The 13,181-nt window shown below is 39.3% G+C and overlaps 1 protein-coding gene across 1 annotated transcript in view; it reads right to left on the reverse strand.

Moving 5' to 3' along the window:
- The window catches only part of ETNK1 (ethanolamine kinase 1), a 54,881-nt gene extending 41,992 nt beyond the window's left edge, over window positions 1-12,889 (reverse strand). Inside the window, exon 1 of the mRNA XM_061417640.1 lies at window positions 12,475-12,889. Coding sequence (XP_061273624.1) covers window positions 12,475-12,630 — 156 coding nt within the window. The 5' untranslated portion in view covers window positions 12,631-12,889. The remainder of the gene's footprint in view (window positions 1-12,474) is intronic.
- Between the last annotated feature and the right edge of the window lie 292 nt (window positions 12,890-13,181).

Raw genomic sequence — 13,181 nt, forward strand, 5'->3', positions numbered from 1 at the left:
AGTCTTAACCAACAGCCCACCAGGGAAGTCCCCTCAGGAGTTTTAAGGTCCTTTTTCAGATTTGCATATAATATTATATGAAAAAGCAAACAGATGATTAGCAATATTAGTTCTCTAAGTCTATTCAAAAACTGCAACTTTTGTCTTCCTCTACATTAATTTGACACTCAGTTCAGTTCAGTTGCTCAGTCGTGTCCGACTCTTTGCAACCCCATGGACTGCAGCACGCCAGGCCTCCCTGTCCATCACCAACTCCCAGAGTTTACTCAAACTTATGTCCATCGAGTCAGTGATGCCATCCAACCATCTCACCCTCTGTCATCCCCTTCTCCTAAAATTGACATTAAAACTTTCTATTTACCCAATTATAACTCAGAGCTTTTGGAGGCTCTTGGGTAGAATAAAGGGATAAAAGTGAAAGCAAGTGTTAAGGACATTTTTCCCAAGACAAATGGGAAAGAACAAGAATAATGAACAAAGGATAAGTTTTAAATGTATACACATTTAACTAATGCCTGAGAAAGAGGGTAATCATTTTTATTTTGATAAGACTGTTGTAATGATAAATGATACCTGAAAAGGCTTTAGATCTTCAGGTGAAATTTAAAAGAAGTGTTTACTTATCCTTATTTACCTAATGTAGGTAAATTTAATGAGCTAATGTGAAAAGATTTATTTTGAATATCTATGTTTTGGGGGTATGCAGAGACATACAAACTCTGCTTTCCACCTAGATTTCAAAAAGCTGGTAGGTAGGGAGACAATGACAAGAAGCATATGCCCTTATACTAAATTCCAATCATCATTTTCTTAAAAACTATGCTGCAAGTTTGTTCTTATTAAAATATCAACTCACACATATTACTCTGTAACTCCTCCAAATGTCATGTAGAAATAAAATATTTCAATTATTGAAATAAAGTTTGAGAAATTAATGTTCTGAAATGCTTATGATGAATGACACTCCACACTTCTCAAAGGAGTAAAATCTATGTTTTCTACATCCCCTCAACAAATATTTAGTAAGGACTTAAATACTGGCTTCCCTGGTGGCTCACCGGTTAAAGCTTCTGCCTGCAACGCGGGAGACCTGGGTTCAATCCCTGAGTCAGGAAGATCCCCTGGAGAAGGAAATGGCACCCCACTCCAGTACTCACGCCTGGAGAAGCCCATGGACGGAGGAGCCTGGTGGGCTACAGTCCACGGGGTCGCAAAGAGTCGGACACGACTGAGCGACTTCACTTTCACTTTAAATACTAGCTTGTCTTATTGACATAACTTATAACAAAGTTATTCTTTCACTCTTGCCTGTAATAAATTTCTTTAATTGTGCATGCTATATTGTATATTTATGTGTACACACAGAAACACACATTTAAGATGTATGCACTTAAAAGGGCTAGAAGTGGATAACATTACTGGATAAGATTATTGAATAATATACACACATTTATAAGGATGACATTGAGTCACAACTCCAATGACACTAACCCTAACATACTCTACTATACAAAATAGCTAAAAATTTACAATAAAATGATAGTCACAATAAATTTCTGGGGCAAAAAAATATTACTTCATTTATAAGAGTATTTTGCTTCCCTGATTGGCTCAGCTGGTAAGGAATCCACCTGCAATGTGGGAGACCTGGGTTCAATCGCTGGGTTGGGAAGTTTTCCTGGAGAAGGGAACGGCTACCCACTCCAATATTCTGGCCTAGAGAATTTCATGAACTGTATAGTCCACGAGGTCACAAAGAGTCAGACACGACTAAGCGACTTTTATTTCACTTCATAAGAATATTTTATGTAAAGTATCACTTAATTTATATTTATGTATAAATAAGGATAGAAATGTCTACAAAAATATCCAACAGAAATATTAGGTAGTTTAAATCCTGTCTCCTGTTTCCCTGTTTTAAACTTTTTTCTTTTGGCTTATGCATGTTTTCTTTTTTTTTTCTTCCACAATCAATCCAGTTTAAATGCGAAAAAATTAAATTAGTGAGAAAAACAAAAGGAGCCCAATAGCTAGGAACAGACCCAGTACATACAGCAAGGCCTGGAGATTCAGTTGAACGTAAGTAATTTCACAGAACATCAATATCAGATGAGACCACTCTGTGTCCATAACACATCAAGACAAAAACAAAGCCACTCCGTAATCATGTGTGAACACAGATAAAACCCCATGAATTTTTTCCAAACCACAAAAATCACCAAACATCCCCCTGCTCTGGCTAATATGAGGAACTGCTGTTCCTTTTCAAGTCACAGCTCTGTCCCTGCTTCATTCCTCCAGTCCTCTAGGTAACTTAAGTTACCCACAGTCACAGACTTGCTCCACTTCCTTTCTGACAGCACCCAATCCACAGGAAAGCCTCATGTCTGACTCTTTGTGATCCCATGGACTATACAGTCCATGGAATTCTCCAGGCCAGAATACTGGAGTGGGTAGCCTTTCCCTTCTCCAGGGGATCTTCCCAACCCAGGGATTGAACCCAGGTCTCCTAGGTTGCAGGTGGATTCTTTACCAGCTGAGCCACAAGGAAAGCCCAAGAATACTGGAGTGGGTAGCCTATCCCTTCTCCAGGGGATCTTCCTGACCCAGGAATCAACAAGGGTCTCCTGATTTGCAGGTGGATTCTTTACCAACTGAGCTATCAGGGAAGCTTCCCTGAACCCTCTCCTAAATTTTTATACTAAGTCCTTTCTAATACCCACCATTACTCATGGAATAAGTCTTCCGCAACTGCAAGGAGTAATAAATCCAATTTGTTCAGCTATTCAAATGACCTCTTGATGGAGATTTCTGAATTTAAAGATGTATGGATAATGCTTTTTCGCTCTTGGATGGTTCCTACCTCATGCATAAATCAATAATTAATTCAAGGTACTTCAGCTTTCCAAAACAGACAAAAATATACTAGGTATATGCTAGGTATGAGTATTATATCAGATATACACTAGAAATGTAAAATTCCACCTCATTGGAGGGGGTACAAAAACAATAGAAATCTCATGGAGCTCCTTTTCACAGGGCTTATCCTACACTGTTTGTCAAGTATGTAAGATAGTACTAGTTCAGAGAATGAGCTCAGAGCAAGACTGCTCCACCTGACTGTAAATTCTAGGTGTGTTAGTCTATTCTTAGGCAAGCCACTTAACTTGTATGTGCTTTATTCATCTCATGTTTAATATAAGCAATTAGAATCTACTTTATAGTTTTAGTTTTTATTTTTTCACTTAATATGTTTTTATGAGAATTAATAGCTTCCCTTGTGGCTCAGCTGATAAAGAATCCGCCTGCAATACGGGTTCAATCCCTGGGTTGGGACGATCCCCTGGAGAAGGAAAATGCTACCCACTCCAGTATTCTAGCCTGGAGAATTCTGTGGACTGTATAGTCCATGGGGTCGCAAAGAGCTGGACACGACCGAACGACTTTCACTCATGAGAATTAATGACTTAACATATACAGAAGCACATACAACAGTTTCTGACACAAAATAAGCTCTTATCAAGTATGCAGATAACTACATATTTAAATTTCAACACAAGACAGCAAAATGATTCATAATGAGATCATAAAAGTTAATAATTATGACAAGATCTATGTTACAGATTAGCCCTAGACTCTGTGTGCTGCACTGCCCAAACCTGTACAGGTTGCCATTTGAAGTAACACAGAAACTCTGGTTGGTGAAAAGAAATTATAGTTTAATGACACCTTAGAAGTTAAAGTGACTATCAGTGAACCTGAAGACCTTCTTGAGACCCCCAAAACATAATCCAATGCCTCCTTTCAGTACATGACACTATCCTGCAATGACAAACTCTATATCTTAGCTACCACGAAATTTCTTTAGTCCCTAAGATGATTAAGAAACCAAGCAGAGTTTTGACATTTATTTATGGTTTAAAATGACCAATTAACTACTAAAGTCAAATGAATAAGCTTCCACAGGCCAAGATAATGGGAAAGACAAGTTTCAATTATTCTTTAAGACAATGACTACTAGACAAGACCAGGAATTTAGAAAGATGGAATTAATTTGTGTCAGTTAATTGTTTTGTGGAAGAAACCATTGTGATTCCACCACCTTCCAAAATGACAGAATGAAAAGCAATGTAAAAAGAAAACAAAATACCATTTTCATGTATCTAACTGGCAAAAAATTTTTTAATATCAGAGATTGGAGAAGGTATACAGAAAGATACTTTACAATACTGTTTTGAGGAATAAAAAATTACATAAAGTGAGAAATAGCATGACAGTTTTATGTCAACTTGGACTGGCTATAAGGCCCAATTATTCAATCAAACATTAATTTAGATGCAGCTCTGTAGGTATTTCGCAGACTTATTAACCAGATAACTTCAGGTAAAAGATTAATCCCCTTAAGTGAGCCTCATTCGACCAGGTGAAGAGCTACTAAAGCAAAACTTAGGTTTTCCTGAAGATACTCTGCCTTAAGGCTACAGCATCAATTCCTGTCTTAAGAGTTTCCAGCTTACCAGACAATGCCATACAAATTTCAGATTTACCAACCTCTACAACTGTGTGAGCCAGTTCCTTGAAGTAGACCATTTATATATATATATATATATATATACACACACACACACATGTATATGTGTTTGTATATTTTTTCCTTTAAATTTAATTTCACTAAGAATTTACTCTATGGATATACTTAAAAGAAGTTACCCAAAATATATGCATAAAAGTAGTTCACTGCAATACTGATTTTAATATCTAAAAAATAAAAACAAAATTTAAAAAAAGATTACATACACTGATATGGAGATATCGAAGATATATTATTTTAAAAGCACAATATAGAATAATTTAATTATATTTACTATATTTATAAATGTAAGTAGATAATGTATGCTGGTAAACCCATACATAAATTATTTATGCTGGTAAATAATCTGACAATTTTTTATAAGTCAAAAAAAACTTCAAAAAATTACCTTTGAGGAGAAGGACTTGGTATTGAGGGATTTAGGTGTTGTTTTTTTTTTTTACTTTCCATTTTATAGTCTTATTTATGTTTTAAATATTTTATTAAGAGCATGAACCATATGTATCTATTAAACAAAATCAACAGGGTTAGATAGTGTTCTTTTATGAATGTGACATGCCTATGTGTGTGTGTAGTCGCTCAAGTCATGTCCAGCTCTTTGCAACCCTATGGACTGTGGTTCGCCAGGCTCCTCCGTCCATGGAATTCTCCAGGCAAGAATACTGCAGCGGGTTGTTATTTCCTCCTTCAGGGGATCTTCCCAACCAAGAGATCAAGCTGTCTCCTGTGTCTCCTGCAACGCAGGCAGATTCTTTATCTGCTGAGCCTTTCTAATATTCCTCTTTATACTCTTTAGAATTCTTTTTAAAACCTCACTTTAAAAGTAATTAAGTCACATGATCTTTAACATGATCAAATATTATGTTTCTAGCTATCAAAAATTGTGGTCAATACCATAAAAACATGAAAATATTTACAACGGACATGAGTTTGAGCAAGCTCCAGGAGGTGGTGATGGACGGGGAAGCCTGCAGTCCATGGGGTCACAAAGAGTCGGACACGATCGAGCAACTGAACTGAACTGATGTGAAGAACAGGAATACAGAAGTGTACATAAGATTCAATAAAACAACTATGTAAAATATTTAAGGGAGAAGTAGACTGTAATAAACAAAATAGAACAGTTGATTGTTTAATAAAATATGGACAGGAAGTGGGGTTTTTTTGCTACTCAAAGTTTTAATATTGTGTTACATCTTTTCAGTAAAACTAAATTACTTCATGATTATATAGTTCTTTATTTAAAAAATTTACACATACAGTATATTTTCTCAGAGTACTAGAAAAAATGACTAATTCAATTCAAAAATATTGTTCTGTTAACTTTTTTTTTAAACTGTTACTGTGATTACCACTAGAGAGAGGGAAAAGGTAGGAGCAGAAAGGGAAGTGGGAGATATTCTGGGTTACTGGTTAATATTTTCTCTCTTTCCCTGAGCTAGGGCTACAAAGGTATTTGTTCTACAACAATTTATGTTTCATTTTTTTCTGTAAGCTTGTTGTATCTCACAATTTTTAAAAGGGTGACAAAATTTATCTATAGCCCATAAGATGTATCAGAGTAAAAGAACTTCTAAGAAGAAATTCGGGGGACTTCCCTGGTAGTCCCAAGTAAGATTCTGTGCTTCCACTGCAGAGGGTTCAGGTTCAATCCCTGGCCAAGGAACTAAGATCCCACCTGTCACGTGGCAAGGCCAAAAGATAAAAAACAATGACAGAATCCTGAAAAATACAACTTGATTCCTTACATAAAGGCCTTTCATTACTGCCCTATCTTTGTCAGCCACAAAAAGAAACAAGAAACAAAACAAAGCCCTTAAGCTTCCCACTTCCTCCCAGACCTGCAAGCAATTAACAAGTCCTGCACATTTATTTTCTGAAATGTCAAATCTATCCCTTATTTCCAGCTTCAAGGCCACTGTCCTAATTTGGATCCCAGCACCGCTTATCTATACTAACATAACAGTCTCTCCTCAGTTGTCTTTCACAAACATTTTTTAACACAATACACTGGGGAAAAAAACGTATTTATGGTTTAATTCAACACATATATAGTTTTATGTAAAACTAAAGAAAGCTTCACAAGAAATATTCAACCATATTACTTGCAATGCTCTCTGATCTATCCTATCACATCTTAACTCATCTTTTTAAACTGTAGTGGTTTCAATCCACTATACTAATTTAGCATCCTCTTAGTAAGCAGCAACCAAGAGTTTCAAAAATAATGTCCTTTTTAAGTGATCTGCTGCTGCTGCTAAGTCGCTTCAGCCGTGTCCAACTCTGTGCGACCCCAGAGACGGCAGCCCACCAGGCTCCCCTGTCCCTGGGATTCTCCAGGCAAGAACACTGGAGTGGGTTGCCATTTCCTTCTCCAATGCATGAAAGTGAAAAGTGAAAGTGAAATCGATCAGTCGTGTCGGACTCTAGCGACCCCACGGACTGCAGCCTACCAGGCTCCTCCGTCCATGGGACTTTCCAGGCAAGAACACTGGAGTGGGTTGCCATTTCCTTCTCCAATGCATGAAAGTGAAAAGTGAAAGTGAAATCGATCAGTCGTGTCAGACTCTAGCGACCCCATGGACTGCAGCCTACCAGGCTCCTCCGTCCATGGGATTTTCCAGGCAAAAGTACTGGAGTTGGGTTCCATTGCCTTCTCCGTTATAAGTAATCACTCACTTCCCAATTCAAAACATTTTCTTCAATGGATGCTGCCTAAATAGTAATCTGCCATTTCTCTAAAAAATATGTAACATACCTCCTTAAAAACATTCACCAACTTCCCATTATGTCCTAGATAATAAAATACCACCTCCTAATGAAGCATAAATACTTCATATTTAACCTCTCCCTTATTTGGAAATCACTTTGTACACCACACTCATACTCCATGAAACACTCATAGTTTACGCAAGTGGTTTTTCTTTGCCCAGAAATACTTCCCCATTCCATCTCCTATCTTTCCTTCCAAATTCAATTCAAGGTACCCCTTGAAGCCTTTCTGTGAAGCCTTTCCTTCTCCATTCTCCCATGCCTACCTTCTGCTACAAGAAATGCTGCTGAAAATTAGCATTATGCCAGTACAAAAAAATACATGTCAAAATTTTAGGAGCTTACAATTCTTTTAGAACAACTTTCTACTTACAAAGGCGGGGGGGGGGGGGTGGTGAGCCAGGGATGGGGAGCAGGGTGAAGTAATTAAACATACTGTGCATAATTTTTACCTATTTCATTTAATTCTCCTGATACTCTACTCTTAGTAGTAAAGTAGTAAAAGAATAGTATTAAAATTACTATTTGTAGTAGTGTAAGAGGAGAGTGAAAAAGTTGGCTTAAAACTAAACATTAGAAAACTAAGATCAAGGCATCTGGTCCCATCACTTCATGGCAAATAGATGGGGAAACAATGGAAACAGTGACAGACTTTATTTTGAGGGGCTCCAAAATCACTGCAGATGGTGATTGCAGCCATGAAATTAAAAGACACTTGTTCCTTGAAAGAAAGTTATGACCAACCTAGACAACATATTAAAAAGCAGACGTTACTTTGCCAACAAGGGTCCATCTAGTCAAAGCTATGGTTTTTCCAGCAGTCATCTATGGATGTGAGAGTTGAACTATAAAGAAAGCTGAGCACTGAAGAAGTGATGCTTTTGAACTGTGGTGTTGGAGAAGACTCTTGAGAGTCTCTTGGACTGCAAGGAGATCCAACAAGTCCATCCTAAAGGAAATCAGTCCTGAATATTCATTGGAAGCACTGATGCTGAAGCTGAAATTCCAAAACTTTGGCCACCTGATGAGAAGAACTGATTTATTGGAAAAGACCCTGATGCTGGGAAAGATTGAAGGCGGGAGGAGAAGGGGACGACAGAGGATGAGATGGTTGGAGGTATCACCGACTCAAGAGACATGAGTCTGAGTAAACTCTGGGAGTTGGTGATGGACAGGAAGGCCTGGCAAGCTTCAGTCCATGGGGTGCAACATGACTGAGTGACTGAACTGAACTGATAGTAGTTAAATTCTGTTTTGGACTATGCTACTATTTTCCAAGGTAGATAGTAATTTCTTTTTATAGAGATTTTTAAACTTGCCAAAGGTGACAAATGGCTGACATCAGTATTTGAAACCATCCTCTTTCTACTACACTATGCTGAGGCCTCAAAAAGTGATGAAATGGTTGCTCAGTCCAAGACATATAGCTATTAAAACCTGAAAGTGAACTAGCACATTAGACCCCTGACTTTGTGGTCACACATTATCAAAACACACGGGAGCCTATCAAACATTACACATCCTTCACAGGAGCCTATTAAACATCCCATCTCTCTTTGTCATAGTTAAAATACTCTTAGGTGTTATCTCCCACTCAAATACTTTCCTATTAGATAGTAATGATTTTAAAAGAAAGCAGAAGTGAATCCCTTTTCCAAAATATTGTCACATGTGGAAAAAGTAATGAAATTATATTTGTAAGGAACTTAAGACAAAATCTTTCTATGAACTTTGCAGAGAAATGGCTTCCCTGTCTTAATCATAATATACAAACTGCAGTCCACGGGGTCACAAGGAGTTGGACCCGACTGAGCAACTGAACTGAACAAACATAAACTTTTATCAAAGAGCAATAATTTATGAGTTCTCATCCCAGATCTGCCATTACTAACTTCAAGTTCAGTATCATTTAACTATAAAATACATATTAACAGTTTACATCTATCTCACAGGATTGTTGGGAGAGTGTATGCCAAAGTGCTTTCTTTATAAACAGTAAAATATTAAATAAAAAACACTCTGATGTATTATTTTAGACCTACTCTCCCTATTCTAACATACTACACTCCACAAAGCTCACCACTACTTTATATTGTAGTCTTTTAATTTGGCAGAGATAGGGAAAAAATAACTCAACTTTTTAAAGCTCTATCTAAAATAAGATATATTATCCCATATGTCCATAAGTTGTGAGCAAAGACGGGACCCTCTATCATTTTGAATGTACTAACATCTTTTTTTGTTTGCTTCTGGATTTTGTAATGTGCTCTCAAAGTTCAGCTGGCAAGAGTAAGTGCCAGGTAAATAAGTATTATTAGATTAAGCTTCTATGCTATGCTATGCTAAGTCACTTCAGTCGTGTCCGACTCTGTGTGACCCCATAGACGGTAGCCTACCAGGCTCCCCCGTCCCTGGGATTCTCCAGGCAAGAACACTGGAATGGGCTGCCATTTCCTTCTCCAATGCACCTAAGTGAAAAGTGAAAGTGAAGTCGCCCACTCTAAGGTATGTTTAAATAATATTTTATATCACAAAAGAATTTGAGAAAAAATCTTTTAAAAATATGTGCCATTATTACTGATACTTGTTTTAGTCTTTTGACTACATGTGAGGTATGACTTTTATCTTTATACTTCAAAGGAGATAAAAGCAAATCTCAAAAGAAAATATTCCTGTCCATATTTACTAAAGAAATTCTGAAGCATCATAAAAGCAGAGTTTATAATGACCTAGAATGTGGGAGTCAGATCTACTAAATTAAGAGATGAATAACCATCAACTCAGCTTAGCAGTTGTCCCAGCTTCTGGATCAAAAGCTTTGCTTGCACATGGAGGGATTAGATTTCTAAATAACAATCATCATAAGAGCAAAACAAATGGTAGTATTTACCTTCATTTACAAATAAGCACACTGGAAGTTTGGATAATGAGTACAAAGGTCTTAAAGTCAAAAGCTGGTACTCGGGTTTCAGGTAAGGCTCAATCTCAAGTACTTTCAACAACCAGAAACAGTCTGAATGTTAACACATTTTATCTTTTTTTTCAACCTATATCCTGGCTTTACTTCACTGAGTTATATCTAAAAAAATGATAGTACCCATCTAAAATGGTTGTCTGAGGGATTAAACGATTTAAAAAAACACCTAATGTACCTCTAAAATTCCAGTCATCAAAGCTTCAAACTCTTAAGTCTCTGCTTAAAAAGTAATACATCTTGTCAGAACCAGGGTTTACCAGAAAACGGCAATGTCTTTAATTAATATGTTTATTTAATAACTGATGGCCAGAACATAACTTATTTAAATAAATGTAAAAAACCAGAATAAGTTAATAAATAATAAACTAAAGAAGTGTAGAGTTTCAACTTGGAAGTTTCAATTAAACTAATTTTCCTTAAAGAAAATACGCTGTTATTGTTCAGTCACTAAGTTGTGTTGGACTCTGCAACCCCATGGACTGCGGCACGCCAGGCTTCCCTGTTCTTCACTATCTCCCAGTTTGCTTAAATTCATGTCCCTTGAGTCGGCAATGCTATCTAACCGTCTCATCCTCTGTGTCCCACTCCCTCCTTCTCCTTTTGCCATCAATCTTTCCCAGCATCAGGGTCTTTTCCAATGAGTCAGTTTTTCAAATCAGGTGGCCTAAGTATTGGAACTTCAGCATAAGTCCTTCCTTCAGGACTGATTTCCTTCGAGGATTGACTGGTTTGATCTCCTTTCAGTCCAAGGGACTCTCAGGAGTCTTCTCCAACACCGCAATTCAAAAGCATCAATTCTCCCGTGCTCATCCTTCTTTATGGTCCAACTCTACTATTTTTTTTTTAAATTACACATGAAAATCACTTTTGATTCACAATGTCCTACATATCTGGCTAACAAACACTCCCTTAAATTTTCAAAATTTTTGTCTCATAACTTTTTTCCAAAACATATGGGTCCTTTTAATCTGCTCAAAACTCTTCCAGACAGTAAGAATTGAAGCCAACATTTATGAAACTCAAGTGTCAAGGACTGTTCTGGGCCTTAGGGCACTATTCATGTTTTATTCATTTTTATATAGGTGACTACTTTAGCAAAGCACCTGAGATACTGTTGAGTCAGTTAACTTTGCTGAAACAGTCAACAAAATAAGGCAGATGATCTGGCTCTTACATTATTGCTCAGATTTGAAACAAACCTCAAATACGCCAGCCTTTAAAATTACTCTGTGTTTGCAACGGAAAAGGAGGTTCATTTTCATATATAGTACCTAAAACTGCAAAAGTTAAAAAGAAATAAGTGCTCAAAATACATTTCCTGTATGCTGCATCATAACTTATTGAAAATAAGCTATTCAAAAACGCATAGGTTCTCCAGGACTTTTTCTCCCAGTTTCTGTCTATGAATACAGTGGCTCCGGAAAAAGAAATATTCACAAGCCACCTATCGTTCTAACACCAGATATTGTTAGTTTCACTCACATGATTAAAACCTTTACAGAAATACTGATACAAATAAAATAACGTGTGCAGGGCCACCTAAGAACCCAATCTGATAATGCATGATGACCATGGTCATTACTTTGGGATACAGGGCTGTCGCCAATCCCAGGATTTGAGAAGATAAAACGCAGGGTGAGCATCAGTGGGTTACACCGACGGGGGGAGGGTTGGAAAGGGAAAGGAAAAGATCAGAGAAAATTAATTACTGCATTATTCGTGAAAGGAAAGGCGACAGTGGCTTAGGCCGACGGGCGAGGACCCCTTGCAAGGGGAGTGGAAAGGGTTCATTCCGCAGTCTTCTAGGAAAGGGGAGGGGGAGGAGGGGCAAGTAACAACAAGAACCTTCCTGAGGTGGAAGGGGTGCGTCACTAACGTAGCCGCTTCGGGAAAAAGGAAATCTGCCCTCAGGACAACCTTAGTAAGCAAAGATGAAAGAAGGGGGAGTGACCTTCCTAGGTGTGACGGAGGAAACACAGGGTCACTTCCCAAAGAACGGAGCAAAAAGACGTTCCCGGAGATCCTCCTGGGGCCCCGGGGACCATAAAGGATGGTGAGGTGAAAACCCCCCACTCCCTTCCCCCTGGGCCGCGTCAAGGTCGGGAGAGACCCGGGGCTAAGGTGTGGGCGTTACCTGCAGGGTCACCTCCTGAGGGTCCCAGTGCGGCCGCAGGTGTTGCAGGAGGCTCAAGGCCCCCTCCCGGCAGCGCTGCTCCTCCTGATCTTGCACCGTGACGTCCAGCTTGGGGACCTCCGGGGAGCCGGGCGGGACGTGGATATAATTGGCCATGGCCCAGGCGACGGCAGAGACTACCACAACGACGACGGCGACGGCGACCACGAGAACGGCGGGCGCCGACAGGCTGCTGGATCCTTCCGTCCCGGGGCGCCCTCGCGGGAGGGCTGGGGGCGTTCAGACTGACGGCCGAGCGGTAGGAGAACCGGTGGAGGCGGCACTCTCGCCGACCTGGGTCTGGACAGCGGCTGAACTGAGCGGGGAATGCTCACGGGAAAAAAATTCCTCTCGTCTGCGCTCGGCCGCCGGCGGGCGCGGAGCATGCCGGGACTGGCCTGACGCTGGCGTCACGCGTGGGGCGGGGCCTCGGCTGCGTCAGGCTCAAGGCCGCGTGTCTAGCTCCGGGGCACAATGGGCCTGGTTCCCAGAGCTCGGTTTCTCGGCCTTTATCAGACTCTTCCTGGCGTGGTGTTAGTCGGAAACACGCGGGGCTCGCCTTCTGGAATGAGGTTGAGCCCTGCCAAGCCCCGAACGAAAGGCACTGAAGCTTTAGCTCACCTTTTTGGAGGAAGGGGTGGGTCTTGGGATCTGGGTTTGAGGTAGGG

Source organism: Bos javanicus, chromosome 5 (assembly GCF_032452875.1).
Source record: "Bos javanicus breed banteng chromosome 5, ARS-OSU_banteng_1.0, whole genome shotgun sequence".
Classification (NCBI taxonomy): Eukaryota; Metazoa; Chordata; class Mammalia; order Artiodactyla; family Bovidae; genus Bos; species Bos javanicus.